Source organism: Camelus bactrianus, chromosome 13, assembly GCF_048773025.1.
Source record: "Camelus bactrianus isolate YW-2024 breed Bactrian camel chromosome 13, ASM4877302v1, whole genome shotgun sequence".
Taxonomy (NCBI): Eukaryota; Metazoa; Chordata; class Mammalia; order Artiodactyla; family Camelidae; genus Camelus; species Camelus bactrianus.
The window spans coordinates 42,344,067-42,361,404 of record NC_133551.1 but is presented as its reverse complement, the minus strand read 5'-3'; the positions used below and the strand labels follow the sequence as shown (position 1 = coordinate 42,361,404).

The 17,338-nt window shown below is 36.7% G+C and overlaps 1 protein-coding gene across 5 annotated transcripts in view; it reads left to right on the top strand.

The window, feature by feature from the left end:
- Positions 1-17,338, top strand: part of OSBPL9 (oxysterol binding protein like 9) — a 123,360-nt gene that overhangs the window by 22,941 nt on the left and 83,081 nt on the right. For all 5 annotated transcript variants that reach the window (XM_010951808.3, XM_010951807.2, XM_010951806.2 and 2 more), the window contains exon 3: positions 11,248-11,326. In XM_010951808.3, coding sequence (XP_010950110.1) covers positions 11,248-11,326 — 79 coding nt within the window. The remainder of the gene's footprint in view (positions 1-11,247; positions 11,327-17,338) is intronic.

Here is a 17,338-nt window from a genome sequence, read left to right as displayed (position 1 = left end):
AATAGCAAAGGAAATTTTTAGGCCAGAGTCTTCTTGAACAAAATATGGCAAACCATACCCATTAATGTCTAAATAAAAAAGTATTATGACCAAACAGAGTTTATTCTGAGAATACTAGGATACTAATTTTATAATTAATTTAAAATAATTTACTATATTAACAGATTAAAAAAGGAAAACTGCATGACCATCTAATAAATGCAGAAGATGGAGTGAATAAAATTAAAAACGCATTCAAGATTAAGCAAGCTGGGAATAGAAGAGAATATTCTTAACCTGAGAAGAAGTATTTGCGAAAATGCTACAGTGTACTTAATAGTGACATAATAGAAACATTCTATTTAGAATCAGTAGCAAGACAGAGGCGTTGGCTTTTGCTGCTTTTTTTTTTTCAATCGAAGTATAGTTGATTTACAATATTAGTTTCAGGTGTATAGCATAGTGATTCAGTATTTTTGCAGGTTATACTCCCTTATAGGTCGTTTCAAAATGATGACTATAATTCCCTGTGCTATACAGTATATCTTTGTTGCTTATCTATTTTATACATAGTAGTTTGTATCTGTTAATCTCATGCCCCTAATTTATCCCTCCTTCTCCCCTTTGGTAACCTCAAGTTTGTTTCCTGTATCTGTGAGTTTGTTTCTGTTTTGCATATACATTTATTTGTATAATTTTTTTAGGTTCCACATATAAGTGATATCATGTAGTATTTGTCTTTCACTGTTTGACTTATTTCACTAAGCATAATATTCTTTAGGTTCATCCACATTGCTGCAAATGACAGTATTTCATTCTTTTTATGACTGAATAATATTCCATTGTATATATACCTCATCTTCTTAATCCAGTTGTTGGTTGACAGGCACTTGGGTTGTGTCCAATTGGGGTGCATATATCTTTTTGATTTTTCTGGACACATACCCAGGAGTGGAATTGCTGGGTCATATGATAGCTCTATTTTTAGTTTTCTGGGAAACGTCCATACTGTATCAATTTACATTCCAGTCAGCAGTGTACAATGGTTCCCTTTCCTCCACATCCTCTCAAACATTTGTTATTTGTAGACTTTTTGGTGATAGCCATTCTAATAGATAGGAGGTGATATCTCATTGTGGTCTATATTTCTATTTCTCTGTGTCAATTTCTCTCTCAAAAATGCAATGTTGAGCATTTTTCATGTGCCTGTTAGCCATCTGTATGTCTTCTTTGGGAAAAATATCTATTCTGGTCCCCTCTGATTGGGTTCTTTTTTTGCTGTTGAGTTGTATGAGCTGTTTGTATATTTTGGATATTAACTCCTTGTTGGTTGCATCACTTGTAAATACTTGTTTTTTTCTTTTTTCGAGATTACATTGGCAATTCGAGGTCTTTTGTGGTTCCACATGAATTTTAGGACTGTTTGTTCTAGTTCTATGAAAAGTGTCATGGGTATTTTGATATGGATTGCTACTCCTTTAAATATTGTACTCTACAGGTCCTAGTGAATGCTGTAAGACAAGAAAAGATACAAAAGATACAAGGCTTGGAAGGCAGAATCAAAATTAGTATCTAGAAATGATGTTTCTGTAACTGTTCTAGAGGTCCTGGCAAACATATAACAGAAGAATAAAAAGCAAAAGAATTCAAAGAAAAATGATTGGAAGCAAAGAATACGCATTATTGGTATTTACAGAAGATATGATTGTCTATAGAAAAGAAACCCACAAAAATCTACAGAGACTATTTAAATGACTAACCTTCAGCAAAAATTTTGGATATGAAATCAGTATGCAGAAGACATATAGTAGTCCTCTATTCAACCCACAAACAATTAGAAAAAAGTTACTAATGTAAGAATTCTGTTTATAATAGTAACAAGAATTCTGCATTACCTAAGAATATATTTTGCAAGATAAATGCATTCCTTTGACGCATAAAAACTATGAATATTATTGAAAGACTAAAGGAAGATCTGAGTATAGATAAAGCTATCTCATCTTCCTGTCTATTAGACTCAATGTCATGTATATGTTCATTTCCTCTAAATTAATTTATAAACACGTGTGATTCTAGTCAAAAATCACAATTAGGCTTAAGAAAGAAGTTGGCAATGTGATTCTACAAGTCATATTAAATGGTAAAGGGGCAAGGAAATTTTGAAGAATAAAGAGTTGGGGAACTTGCCACTCCAGATGTTAAGACTTTAAAAAATGAAACTATGGTAATTAAAATCATGTGGTATTAGTAAAAGAGGAATTAAGTAGATCAGTGGCACAGAAGAGAAAGCTCAGAAATAGAACCACACGTCTATGAGAATTTAGTATATGACAGGTTACAAACCAGACACTATCACTCAATAAATGAAGCTGGATCAATTGGCTGCCCATGTGGAAAAAATAAAATTATTCCCTACCTCATGCTGTACACAAAAATTAATTCCAGAGGTATTAAAGGTATACAATGACAATTTATACTTGTAAAATTGTATAGAAGAATGTCTTTATGATATCAGGGTAGAGAAGGATGTCTTAAAACACAAACTATGATAGAGAAGATGGTAGATTTGACAACGTTCAAATTTTAAAACCTTTGAATAACAACAATAACAACGACAGAAGACACCACAATCAAAGAGAAAGACAACCCTTGGATAGGAGAGAAGATATTTACAATGCATACAACTGACAAAGGATTAATATCCAGACTATATAAAGAATTCCTACAAATCAAATAGGCAAAAAGGAAACCCAGAAGAACATGTACAAATCAGTAGAAAAGACAAAAGAATGCCCCAAAAGTGAATGTACAAAGGATACACTCAATTCATTTAAGAGGAAATGAGAATGGCAATAAATGTGACTAGATTGTTATCCTCAGTGATATCAGAGAACCTAAATTAAAACTTAAGTAAGATAGTATTTTTATCAGATTGGTAAGGATTCTTAAGCTCTGATTATAACTAGTGTTGCCCAATAATTGGGGATATAGGAACTCTCACACAGTGCTGGTGGAGATGTAAATTGGTACAACCCCTTGGGAGAACTGTTTTGTAGTATTTAGTACAGCTGAAGGTATGCCCAACTCTACATAAAAATGGAACTCTGGTCCATTTCAGAGTGTATACTTGACATTTTCTTGCAGATGTGTTACCAGGAGACATACACAGTTACGGTTGTTGCTACATTACTGAAATCAGAAAAATTAAAAATAAACTAAATGTTCTGCACAAGGGAATTGAGACATTGTGGTATACTTATATAAAGGAATACTATATAGCTGGTAAAATGTACATAATATTCTCAACACAGTATTTATGTGTATGTGTGTGTATATGTATGCACATATATATTCTTGACATGGGAAGTGTGTGCATATATATACATACATACAACATGAACAAACCTCAAAACAATATTGAGTGAAAAAAAGGAAAGCAGATTGTTCACCAGTCTATTACTATCACGAGAAAATTTGGTACTTGTTTAATCAATGAATGATGATAAAGCTGGTCCATACAGCAATGTCTTTGGTGAGCAGGTGGGACCTCAAGCTTTCCTCTTCCTTCTACATTGTTGTCTCTTCTCTCTCACCTCTAAACTATGTGCTCCTGCAGGGCAGAGGTATATCTTATTCCTATTTATATCTCCTAGCTGTTACTGTTCCTAGGCCACAATAGGTATATAATAAGTATGTTGAAGTAATTAGTGAATATTTCTTAATATAACTATGCCCTGTTAAGAATGAGCTTTGGATCAGGAGTTGCAATACCTGAATTCTCCTACCTTTTAGCTGTAGGACCTTGGGCAAATTTTTTACTACCTCTCTGAGTCTCAGTTTTCTAATTTCTAAAGAATGAGTAATACCTGTTCTGCCTAAATCTTGGAGATCATATTTAAATGTATTATATGAATGTAAGATATACTTCTCATGTCTCAGCAGTGAGGAAAAGTAAGTTTGTGGTGTTACAGTGGGAGTAGCTGTGCTGTATATGTGTAGCACTGCCCACGTTCCTTTCAGGAGCTGAGTGAGCAATTTACATCCCAGAGGAGTCATCATTCCTTTCTTTATTATCATTGGAGGCAGTTTACCAGTTTACTTTTCTCTTCTTGCAAAGGGAGATTGTCCCTAAAGTGACCAGCGAAGTTCTGTTTTTCTCTAATGCACGAGAGCAAAACTGTCTTTCTGTCTTTGGTACCAGAACTATGCTTCATGTCTGAAGTACGTTTGTGTGTATAGAAGAAAGGAAGAGGTAAAGTGAGGAAACTCATCTGATTTCACAAGACTCCAGCTCCCATTACTTTCTAGAACCTGGGTAGTATAACCTAGAGCAGTAGATACCTTGGGAGCCCAAGTACTGGCAGAACCTGAAAGGTTACTCACCATATCTTCAGAAGAAAAATCATGGAAGTCACTTAAGATATATATATTTATTATGTTGGTACAATGGGTCATAAAAGCAGGGCTGAAATAAAAACTTTGATATATTGATGGGTTAGCATAACAGATACTATTCTATATGGATTAGCAAAGGGAGTTTTGCTCTACCAGATGTAAAGATAAATAGTATAAACCCACATAAGGGGAGAGGAAGGATGTTTGGTGGAAGAGAGCTTGGGGCAATTGGTAAATCTCAAGCTGCTCAGCCATAGAATTTGATGAAAGATGATAGGCATGGAGCAAATCACTGAGGGCCCTTGGGATAGGCCATGGCAGAGTGACCATATCTCCTAAACCAAGACACTCTTGAGAATAAAGGGGGTTCTGTTCATTATTGTGCTAGATAACAGGAATAATCTGGAGCTGTTGCAGGTAAACCAGGTCATACAGTCACCTTATTTGAAGGTGAAGAAGAGTCATTGATATGGTTACATATCCTACAAGGAGTGGGAGGTTAAAATACATTTTAGGTCAGAGTCTTGGACAAGTCTGAATAATAATCTTGAAAGAAATGAGAGAGGTGGGCTAATTGCTAGACAAGGATGTCTAGTTGAGAAGGATTGTTGTTGTTGTTGTTAGAGAGTATAAAGACTTGTAAAGTTGGGAAGGAGCCAATAGAGAGGGAGAGAAGTTGAGAATTGGTAGAGTAAGAGACCTGAGGAAAAGTGATAGGCACCTTTTCCATTATGACAACTGGAAAGGAAGCAAGAGTGGATATAGATACCAGTGAGTTTTCAGGTGGGAGGGTGTAGCAGGTTTAGAGTTCCTAGCTGATGACTGCTTATGTTGTTGTTGGGGGTTCAAGGAAAGTAGAGAAGGTTTTAAATAGCTACGGAGGACAATGGAAGAGAGACCAATAAGAGGACAAAGATGCTCCCTGTTACCCCTATATTCAACATTATCTACCACTCTATTGGCAGTCTTAAACCAGGCCGTCCCAAGCCAATCAATAAAGTAAGAAAAATAACCATAAGGTATCAGGATTGGAGTAGAAGAAATGAAGCTGTTATTCGCAGCAACTTTAATTGAGCATACAGAAAATCCAAAAGAATCTACAGATATACTATTAGAATACAAGGTCACTATACAAAAATAAATTGTATTTCAATATATCAGCAACTAGTAGTTAGAAAATGAATTTTTAAAACTAGAGAACATTTACCATAACATCAAAAACATTAATTACTTAGAAATAAATATTACCAAAAGATGGTCAAGACCTCTACTCAGAAAACTATGAACACTGAAGTTAAAAGAGACCTAAATAAGTGGCAATCCCAGTTTGTTCCCAGTCAGTACAGTCAGTATTGTAATAAGTGTGTGTATGTTTACCTTGTTCAGCTGATTCTAAAATTTATAAAGGGCCAAGAAATACCAACTTTTGGTTTTTGTCTTCTCAGTCAACAAAGAGACCCTAGTAGAAATGGCAGCTTATTCTCATCTGCCATTCTAGGGAGAACTGGCTATGACCACGGTGGTGATGTTGATTTATAATTTATAAAGACCAAGAGAAAAACCCTGGAGGATTTATTCCACCTGATATCGAAACATAAAGGCTTCTAGAAGATAGCATAGGAAAATATTTTCATGGCATTGGGATCAGGAAGGACTTCTTAAAGAGGACACAGAAAACACAACCATTAAGTGTAAAACCAATACATTTTACTATGTTAAAGTTAACTCTTCATGGAAAGACACCATTATGAGAGTACAAAGGCCAGCAACAGTGTGGGAGAAGATATTTGCCTAATTTATAATCAGTAAAGGATTCATGTCCAGGATAATTAAAAAGCTCCTACGAATAATTAGAAAATGATAGTCCAGTGTATTCAATGGGCAAGAAACTTCAGTTGTTTCACAAGAGGATAGTCAAATGGCCACAAACTTGAAAAGATATTTAACTTTTTTAATTATCAGGGAAATGTAATTAAGACCACTGTAAGATACTAGTACTCACCTGCCAGAATGACTAAAGTAAAAAAATGTTGCTGAAGATGTGGAGCAATTGAAATTTTCGTACACCACTGGTTGGAGTAAGAACTGTTTGACAATGCCTGTTAAAATTGGCATGTGCATACTATATAACCTAGCAAATTCACTCCTAGATTGTATCTAATTAGAAATATATCCATATATATAACAAAAGATAAGAATGTCATAGCAGCATGATTCTAATAACCTAAAACTGGGAACAACATAAATCTCCATCTGCAATGAAATTGATAAACAAATTGTAGATACTCATTCAAAGGAATACTATGTCTGGAAATAAAAATGAACAAACCATTGCTGTATGCAGCATCTTTGACGAATTTGACAAACATTATGTTGAGTGAAAGAAGTTAGACACACAAAAAAATATATGGTATAAGTCCATTTGTGTAAAGTTCAAAGACAGACAAAATTAATTCTAATGTTAGAAGTAGGGATACTGTTTACTTTAGGAAGGAGGGCAAAGCTGATGATTAGGAAAAGATACAAGAGGAGCATCTCTTCATTGAGCGTCCAGTTATTATTTGTGTATATGTTACCTTTCAATATAAAGTTGTTTTAAAATGATACAGTATCTGTAAAATGCTTATCATAGTGCCTAGTTCATTGAAAATTTTCAGTAATGAGTAGTGTTAACTTTTTAAAAAATTTCATACCAGTTAGAATATTTTATATTTTATTTTTAAAATTTTTTTATTGAGTTATAGTCATTTTACAATGTTGTGTCAAATTCCAGTGTAGAGCACAATTTTTCAGTTATACATGAACATACATATATTCATTGTCACATTTTTTTTTTGCTGTGAGCTACCACAAGATCTGGTATATATTTCCCTGTGCTATACAGTATAATCTTGTTTATCTATTCTACATATGCCTGTCAGTAGTGTTAACTTTTTACTGTGTTTTAGTTGTGTGATGACAAACTCTAGGGCCGTGCTGTCTGGTAGAACTTACTGCAGTTATTAAAATGTCCTGTGTCTGCACTGTCTGGTTCCATAGCCACTAGCCACTATTGAGCTATTGAGCATTGAGCATTGAAATATGACTGAGGAACTTATTTAAATTTTTACTTAATTTTAATTAATTATAATTAAAATTTAAATATCCACATGTGACTAATGCCTGTCATATTAGATAGTGCAGGTCCAGGGAATTGTCGTGAGAATGAGTGAATGAAGGAGAATGGCAATGAAGTTTGAGTTGAACAAATCAAGAAACTGAGAGGCCAAGAGTGTCTGATAAATTGTGAATCTGTACATTGAAGAGTGCTCAGGGTAATTACAAGACTGAGTTGGAGTGGAGATTGTTAGGTAGGTTCTAAAGTCTTCAAAGAAGCATTTGTATAGAGAAAGGGGAAGGTGTAACGGATAAGAAAAGAGTGCTTTTTCCGATATACATTGTCAAAGGTACTTAGGTAGAAATGTTTCTGAAGCACAGCTTAGGTAATTAAGAGCCATTGTAGGAGAGACTTTTAAGAAAGAAGAGGTTGGGAGCAGCAGGAGTGCTTCAGAGCAGAGCTGTGTGACAAAACTAGAGAGGTGCGAAGTGGTCGTTGGAAACTTTTAAGAGCGAAGCTTGGTGCAGAGCTGGGGAAGGAAGCTAGTTTGCCAGAGTGGATGGAAGGTTAAGGTGTGGCCAATTTTGGAAAAGCTCCTCTGTGAAAGCAATGGGAAAGGAGGTGGTAGCTGAGGGGAGATGTAGTGTTTTGCTTTCACTTAACAATTGGTGGGAAATTAAGCTTGAGGGAGGACATGAAAAAGTGAAATTGCTTGGTGTTTTTTTCAGTGTGTGGAAAAAATACTGGGGCTGAGTACATACAGGATCTCTGTGAGGTGAGGAGGAAGTGGCTGGGTGATGATAGTGGAAAGGTTGATTGGGCCCAGATTTTGAACAGTCTTGAATGGCATTAGGAAGAAATGTTGACTTTATCTGAGTTCATGGAGAAAGTCACTCCCCAATTTACCTCACCTCCTTCCCCAACCCTCCAGCCCTAGGCAACCACTAATCTACTCTTGGTCTCTATGAATTTGCCTGTTTGGGGCATTTCATATAAATGGAAGCATACACGTGGTCCTTTTAAATAGCTTTTATTTAGTATATTTTCAGAGTGCATCCATGTAGAGATCAATTTTGCCTTGTATTATATACTCACCTCTTGACACATTTTATTACCTCCACTGGAGGCACTATTATTATATATTCCAAAGCTATATCTAGCATGTATTTTGTATTAGTTATGACTCAACAAATGTTTGATGCATCATAAGTTGGTTAGCTCAGTTAACCATCAGAAATTAAGTTAACCAGAATGAGTTGCTCCCACACATGCTTACCCACTAAAGTGTCTTCATTTGCTGTTGTGGAATAAGTAGGTACCATGCTAATGGTTCTGGTTCTGCCATTAACTCTGTATGACTTTGGTTAAGTCATTACACTCTGGAGATGCTTTCCTCATCTGAAAATGGTGATAAAAATCCCTACCCATTATGAAACAAAGGACTAACAAGTTGATGGGATTTGGATAGAGTTGGGGTTCATCCAGACAGCCTCTGCGAAGAAATAAATACAGGGGGAGGGTATAGCTCAGTGGTAGAGTGCATGCTTAGCATGCATGAGGTCTTGGGTTCAATCCGCAGTACTTCCTCTAAAATAAATAAATAAGAAAACTTCATAACCTCCACTCTAAAAAATAAATAAAATAAAAATTAAAATAAATTATTAAAAAAAGAAATAAATACATGTTTCCCGTCCTATCCAAAATAAGAATTTTTTAATCAATTTTTTTGGAGGGAGGTGGTAATTAGGTTTATTTACTTATTTACTTATTTTTAATGGAAGTGCTGGGGATTGAACTGAAGACCTCACGCATGCCAGGCATGCGTGCTACCACTGAGCTATATCCTCCCCTAAGAAGAATGTTCTTATAAAACCTTTTGTAAGATGAAATGGGTAAAGTGAAGAAGCAATTACCTTAGGATGCAGCTTGCTAACAGATGCACAAAATAAATCAAGATAAAGCTTAGATGCCTACAGACAGTGCAAAGCTCTGACAGCTTGATGCTGAGAAGCTGAGTGCAGTTCCCGGAGAAGAAGCTTGGTGGCGCTACTCTCGCTGCTTGGGGTGCTCGCTGCCTCCATAACAGCTCAGGGCAAAACAAACGCCAAATGCTGTTTTCGCTTTTCGCCTATTTTCTGTAAATTTCTAGATTTCTTTCATTTAGTGAAAATAGGTACATGTAGACTTATGGTGGGGTTACGCACCAATAAACCTATTGTAAATGGAGAATATTGTAAGTCGAAAATGTATTTAATGCACCTAAACTGCTGAACATCATAGCTTAGCCTTGCCTACCTTAAATGTGCTCAAAACACTTACATGAGCCTACAGTTGGGCAAAATCATCTTATGCAAGGCCTATTTTATGATAAAGTGTTGAATAGCTCATGTAATGTATTGACTAGTGTACTGAAAGTGAGAAGCAGAATGGTTGTTTGGGTGCAGAAAGGTGGTCAGTGTATCTTTTTCACCCTCGTGATTGTGTGGCTGATGGGTAGCTGCTTGCTACCCAGCATTACGAGAGAGGATCAGTGCACATCACTGGTCTGGGAAAAGATCAGAATTCAAAATTCGAAGTACGGTTTCTGCTGAATGTCTATCATTTTCACACCATTGTAAAGTTGAAAAATCATGAGTCAAACCATCACAAGTTGGGAACTATCTGTACTAACGTAGGTCTTTTACAAAAGCAAAATGGCTTAAGCAAACTTTTGAAAAGCAGGGGATACCTGTAAATGTTTGGCTGCTACCCAATCTTCCTCGGATAGAAGTAGCCTTTTGTCATGGGATTAGGTATATGGACCCTTAAGTCTTTTCAACCCCCATTTTCCAGGTCCTGGTTTTGTCTGTGGCATACTGCTTCTTTTGAACCTGAGGCATTTTACCTTTGCCATGTTCTCTAGCTTTTCTCTCTGGAATACTTAAGACACTTTATTTCTTAAGGACACTGACCAGTAGACTCCCTGTTTTGTGTAGCTTCATGTTGTTTCCCTAATTCCTGTTATCTTAATGCATTTCTTGTTGTTGAATACAAAAAAATAAGTTTAACCCCCCCATCCACCTTCTTGAAACAAACAACTTACATGGGCCCACCCTATGCCCTCTTTTGAAGAATTGTTCATGCTTTTGTTTAAAAAACATACACTGAGTGTGTACTTGAGTGCCATTTATCAAAATAGATAAAATAGTCCTTGACTTCCAGGATCTTATAGTGGTTCAGTGGGAGGAGGCAGACATATAAACAGATAATCACAGCATAATGTGGAAAGTACCGTAGCAGAGCCATGGACAAGTGGTTTTGGGAGCACACCTGGAAAAAGCCATTGGGATAGTGTTTTGAAGTGTCACTTGGCATTTCTGCACTAACAGGTATCACACAGAAGCAGCCTGATGAAGAGCAGCTGCGTTCTTTGACCCTCAGAACAACTTGGTGACTCCCATTTTAAAGAGCAGTCTAAAGCTCAGAAAAGATCAGTGGCTGGTGCTTAAACACAGATTCTAGACTCAGCTTCTGTGTTTGTCCTCTCCCCGTCCCACCATAACCTTGCCTCTTAAGGAAGGATAGAAAGTACCCCTGCAGAGTACTACAATGCCCTGCCATCCTCTTTACTTTCGTTCTTCCTCCTGAAGCAAAATTACAGAGTCTCAGATTCCCCTTTTCTGTGTCTAGCCTGCTTCCACTGTCTTCGGTGCATTGAGCATTCCAGGGCTGTAGCAGGAGTGAATATTGCTGATGTCATTGTTTGCCTTATTGGGATTTTGCTCTTTGTTTCACAGGGAGCTGTGATTGGTATAGACGATGAGGACGACAGCACCTTCACAATAACTGTTGATCAGAAAACCTTCCATTTCCAGGGTGAGCTGAAAAAAGAGATTCTTTCTCTTCACAGTCCCAACTGCTTTTTTTCTTCTCCTCTGGGTTGTGTGTTGGATGACTTGAGTGGTTTTGCAACTGATCCTGCATGAACAAGTGCACTGGAACATTCCGGATGAAGTGGTACTGCAGGTTAGGCAGGGATTTGTATCTGCAGTGGATACAGATCTATTTTAAACGACTGTGGATCTGGCTGCAATTGGAGATTAAAAATTTAAACCGTAAAAATCAGTGAAGGGAGAGAGTAATGGGCTGCTGCTGCTGCTGCTGGCTTGTGTTTACAGAAGGTTGCTGATCTTCTTTATCGAGGAGTATGGTTCTGCTTCTGCATGAAGAGTCTAAAGACTGATTGTGAAGGTTGCCGTGTTTGTCCGTGTAAAACTCAAAATGTAAATTAAATTGAAGCTAGTGGCAACCTTTGGCTTAAAGGTTTTGCTTTGCTTCAAGAACTGCAAGTTTGCATTCATTTCATCTGCATTTCTGTGTCTTGTCTGCCAGCCGTCATTTCTCTGCTGTTATCCTTTTTCTAGTTAATAACACCAAATGCCATCTGCCACTGCTATGTTTCGGCATTGCATGCTATGGTTCACCGGTAGAAAGGGTAAGGTCCTGGATGATCATTCTCATTTCATCTTGCTTTGAAAACTCTAAATCAGCAAATGAAAGTTGATTTTAATGATCCTGTCCTAATGTGCCTCTCATCCTATTAGGAGTGTCTGTTAGCTTTGTTACTGTTTTTGCTATTTTGCCTATCCAGAGTAACCTCTATTTTATGTTTAAAGCAGTCCAAGAAACTTAGAAATGAGAAGATTTGGAGATGATAGCACTTTCTCTGAACTATGAGTGACAGTGCACTGTGATTGATGCTTGATATACCAAGATTAAAAATACTAAATCAGTTGATAGCTTAAAAATGTTTTGGTTATGGAATCTACTAGTGAACAGATATGTGATATGAGATGTTCAGACAGTTATTGTCCTTCCTATGCTAGGATGGTATGTTGCAGTTATTTTTCTTCATTGTCTTGTTTAAGAAAGTGGTGCATAGAAATGAAGGACGCGGCTTATAAAGACAAAACAATGTGCTTGATAATGAGATCTCTAATGCTTTTAAGGAAAAAAACATTCTTAAAGTATTTACTGTGTTTGGTCATTTTCTTTATTCAGAGCTGCTTAACTAAGGATGTTCTCCTGAAATTTTCTACTATATTTAACTTCATAAAACATTTAAAATCTTAGTATGAAAGCCCATAGTCTTTATTTTTAGGTTAAATATATAATGCTACTTATAAATGAAAGCAGACAATGATGCCCACACACTGGAACTACTTGAATGAAATTGAATACTTAATGTGTTTCAAGTAATAGTTGCTGGGTGCAGGTGAAGGCTGCAGTATGGAATTCTCTCCTCTGCAGTTACTAAGGAGACACCTTCCTTGGACTTCCAGAAGCTGTATTGTTTGCCTGTTTAAAGGAGAGGAGACTCAGGCCTCTAGAGCAAAGGCACCTCTACCTTCTGATTTGAATTATTTATGTTAAACTGACTTCCCCTTTAACACTTCCATATTTATTTGGCTTTCTTGTTAAATAGACAATTCCTTTAATGAATCATTTAAATGACAAAAAAAAATGACAAGAGTTACATGTATTTTTTAAATGGATACTTGTTCTGAGACTGTCAGACTGATTAGTTTATTTTCTACAATAATAGTTATGGGAGTCTCAGGCAACATGAAATTATCTGGCTCATGTAGAGAACTTGATAATATTCATTCTCTCTCTGTATTCTTGGCAATAATAAGAGTTACTTCACATTCATAGGTCCTTGCTAAAAAAAAAAAAATCTCTGAAAATTTGATAAAAAGTTTTCCATGTCTGATAGATCTTATATTCTTGCTTAGAATTGAAAGCAAGTGTAGATGATACATATTAGTATGTGTAAATATGCTGAGTTTTAAAATTTTAATATACCAGAATTTTTGAAAGTAAATGAAGTATCAATTGATGCATCTATAAAACAAATTCTCTTTAAAGGGGAAAGCTAGAATTTGTTAAGATACATTCATTTGCTCAACGTCTATTTTAGACATCATTCTGAATTCTGGGAATACAGTAGTGAACAAAACAGATAAAATTCCTGTCCTCTTGGGGTATCCAGTCTGGTAGAGGAGAAAGCAAATTAACAAGATAAGTTGGTAAAATATCAGTAAATAAGACAATCCAAAGTCTTGGGGAGAAAAAAAAAGCAGGAAAGGAGAAAATGAAATAGAAGTAAGGTCGTGTGTTTGGGGCAGGACAAGGGAGGAGGGAGGCGGTGGTTTGAAGTTTTAGATAGCCCAGGAAAGACTCATCAAGATATTGTCTTTTGGTGAAAGACCCGAAGGAGGTGAGGGAAGTGAGGGTGGCTGTGGGAGTATATCATCCCAGCAAAGGAAACAGTAAGTGCAAGAGCGTGTGCCTGCCATACTTGAGCAATAGCAAGGAGGCCAGCTCTGGTTGGAGTGCAGATAACCATGGGGAGGGTAATAGGAGATGAGATCTAAGACATAACTGGGAGCCCGGTTGTGTGAAGCCTTATAAGCACAGTAAAGACATTGAATTCCATTGAGTTAGAAGTCATTAGAGGGTTTTTGAGCGACATGATGTGATTTTTTTCTGGGGGGGGTGGGTGAAATTAAATTTGTGTTTATTTATTTATTTATTTTTAATGAAGGTACTGGGGATTGAACTCAGGACCCTATGCATGCTAGGCATGTGCTCTACCACTGAGCTATACCTTCCTCACCGCCCCCCCATGTGATTTTTTAAACAGTGTCACTTTGGCCACTGTTTTGAGAATAAAATGCAGGAGGCAGAAACAGAAGCAGGAAAACTAGTTAGGAGGCTACAGTAATCCAGAAGAGAGGTGATGGTGACTCCCACATGGTAGCAGTGGGGATAGGGAGGTAGTGAGAAGTGGTCAAATTGTGCAGGTATGTTTAATCAGTTTTATTGAGGTATAATTTAACATACAACAAAATGTACACACTATAAAATTTAATGAATACTAACATATATTTACTCATATAACTGCTCCCCTAATGAAGATCTAGAACATTTCTGTCACCTAGAAGATTCTTTTATTCTTTCATTCAGTCCCCACTCCAGTCCCTGACTTCAGGCAACTGCTGATCTACTTTCTATCACTGGAGATTAGATTTTTCTTCTGAAGGGTTTCACATAAATAGAGTTATACACTATGCAGTCTCTTTTGTCTGGCTTTATTTTAGCTCAGGATAATATTTTTAATATCTTGTTGCATGTATTGGTAATTCCTTTTATATCTCCAAGTTGTAGTCTGTTGTATGATATCATATATTTTTAAAGGTTGGACTGTAGCATGTGAGAGAAAGACAGGAGTCTAGGATGACATCAGATTTATGGCTTGAGCAATAAAGATGGAATTACCATTAACTGAGGTGGGGAAGATTGGTGAGGTGGGGCGGGGAGGAAGGGGGTGGGCATCAGGAGCTTATCCTTGGACATGGTTATAATCAAGTTCTAGATGCCTATCAAACATCCTAATGGAGATGTCAAGTAGGCAGTTGAAGTGTAGAGTTCAAAAGAAAAGTTCAGGTAGATGGTTTTCAAAGCCATAAGAACTGGGGAGTAAGTGTAGAGAGGAAAGAGAAAGGGTCCAAGTTATGAGCCCTGGAGCACTCCAACATTTATTTGAAGGGCATAGAGTTGAGGCAGAACTAGCAAGAGATTGAAAAGAAGCAACTAAAAAGGAGGAGGGAAACCAAGTGAATGTGGTACCCTGGAAGCCAAGATAAGGTGTTTCTAGGAGGTGTGAGGCATCCAGCAGCTATGTCAAATGCTTCTGATCCAAGTGGGTTGAGGGCCGAGAAATGATCACAGGATATAACAATTAAGTCAACTGATAACCTTGAGAAGGTCAATTAAAAGATGAGTGTAGACAGTGCTTTCTAGTTGTTCTGTAAAGGGAGAGTGAGAAATACAGCAGTAGCTGGAAGGGAGGAAATGAGAATAAGGGAGCTTTTTTTTTTTTTTTAAATAAGAGCAACAGTAGCATGTTTTATGCTGTTGGCAGTAATTCAGTAGAGAAGGAAAAAGTTGATGATGCAGGAGGAAAAGGGGAGAGTTGTTGGATCAGTGTCCTTGAGAAGGCAAGATAAGATGGGATCTCATACACAGATGGCGTATTGCCTTGGCTAGGAACATGGACAGTTAATCCATAGTAACAAGAAAGAAAGTCAAGTGTATGGAAATATAGGTAGGTATAGGGTGTTACCCACTACCTTCATTTCCACTATGGCTTAAATCTCTAGCTGTCCTACATGTCCTGTATCCTGAAACATCATTTATTTATAATAAAGAGGATTGGCACTGGGAAGAGAATAAACTTCCCTGAAACAATAGATAATTTTTCATTATAATGATTCCTAGTTCTGGTAACTTGATATTTCAGAATATCTCCAATTTTAAAAAGATGTCATGAAATTCTCAGAACAAAGTCTGTTACCTTTAGTTTTGAAAAAGAAAAACTATTTATTTCCCCTTTAGGTAATTATTGAAATTACAATACTAGCATGTTAGAGCCTTAAAAAGGATTGAAAACTGTAGCTTCATTCTGTCATTTTTCAGAGATTAAAAAGAAAATAGTTGCCAATTTATTTTTATAAATCTGCTCTTTTCTTTTGAACAAGAACAAAAAATTATCTCTTTTTCTATCAGTGAGCCAGAGTTGTTTACCTATGGATTTCTGGGTGGAAAGCATTCCTGGTATTAGACTGGCTGTTGAGTTCACAGGGTATACAGGTTAATAAGACATGAGCCAGGATGTCAAGGAGCTTGTAAAGAAGTATATTTATAATGTAATACGAAGTATGCTGTAGTAGTAGAAATATATATAGGGCACTGAAATAATGGAGACGCAAAAGAAACAATCACTCAGTGCTTCACAGAAGAGTAGAGTTTTTCTTGTTACTGAGTAATCCTTTTTTTAAAAAAATAATCAATATTTAAAATTATACTAGGTCTAAAAATTTCAAGTTGTTCAAAATTCTAAAGTGTAAAAATTAAAAGTTCCCTGTCACCAGGCTCTGCCTCCCCTCTCTCCCTTCTTACCTCCTCTACCTGATAGAGTTCTGAAGTTTGAACAGAAGTTCACCAGGCTGAGGGATATTTCAGCATATGCAGAGGTATGGGAAATAGGACGCTACCAGGTATGTTGAGAGAACTATGAATGGTTGGTACTATTAGAACAGTGGGCAAGAGATGAGGCTGTAAAGATAGGCAGAGGCCTACATCTAATATAAAAAGGTTATGTTTTTATCCTGAGGTACATGAGGAGCCAATGAAGCAGAATTTTAGCCAGCGAGGAGACAGAGAAAGACTTGGACTTTAGATAGTTCATAAGGCCCTGAATGGATTAAAGGAGTGGTAATGGGGAAGGAAAAGAGGAAAATAGACTTGAGATTTTTAGGAAGTAAATCTTTAAGAACTGTTGACTGCTTGGACATGGGAGGTGAGTGAATAATAGTAGTAAAGGCTTACTGTTTTGTTTGGATGTTGTCAACACCTGAAATGGAGAATCAATCTAGGAGAACAGAGGTGGTGAGGGACTTCTTATGTTTGAGGTGTCTGTGGGACACATAGATATGTCAGGTGATGGCAGTTGGACTGTTGATGGAGATTGGTGATCAGCTTATTGCTGGAAGGTAGAATTAGAATTTGGAAAATGGAGTGGCTTAGAGCTAGGCAGATAAGTAAAGGAGTGAAGCATAAAGCTGACTGAAGGCTAGCAATTTGGAGAGCTCATGCCCTGTTTGAAAGGGTAGCTACTACTTAATTCCAAACTGTTGCAGGCTTTTCATAATTCTAGAAATCCAAATTTTTTTGTGGGTGAGAGTTTGAATATGTGTTAAATCTCCAAGTTTACAGAATAATTATGTAAGCCAATGAAATGCATCTATGGGCTAGATAAAACCT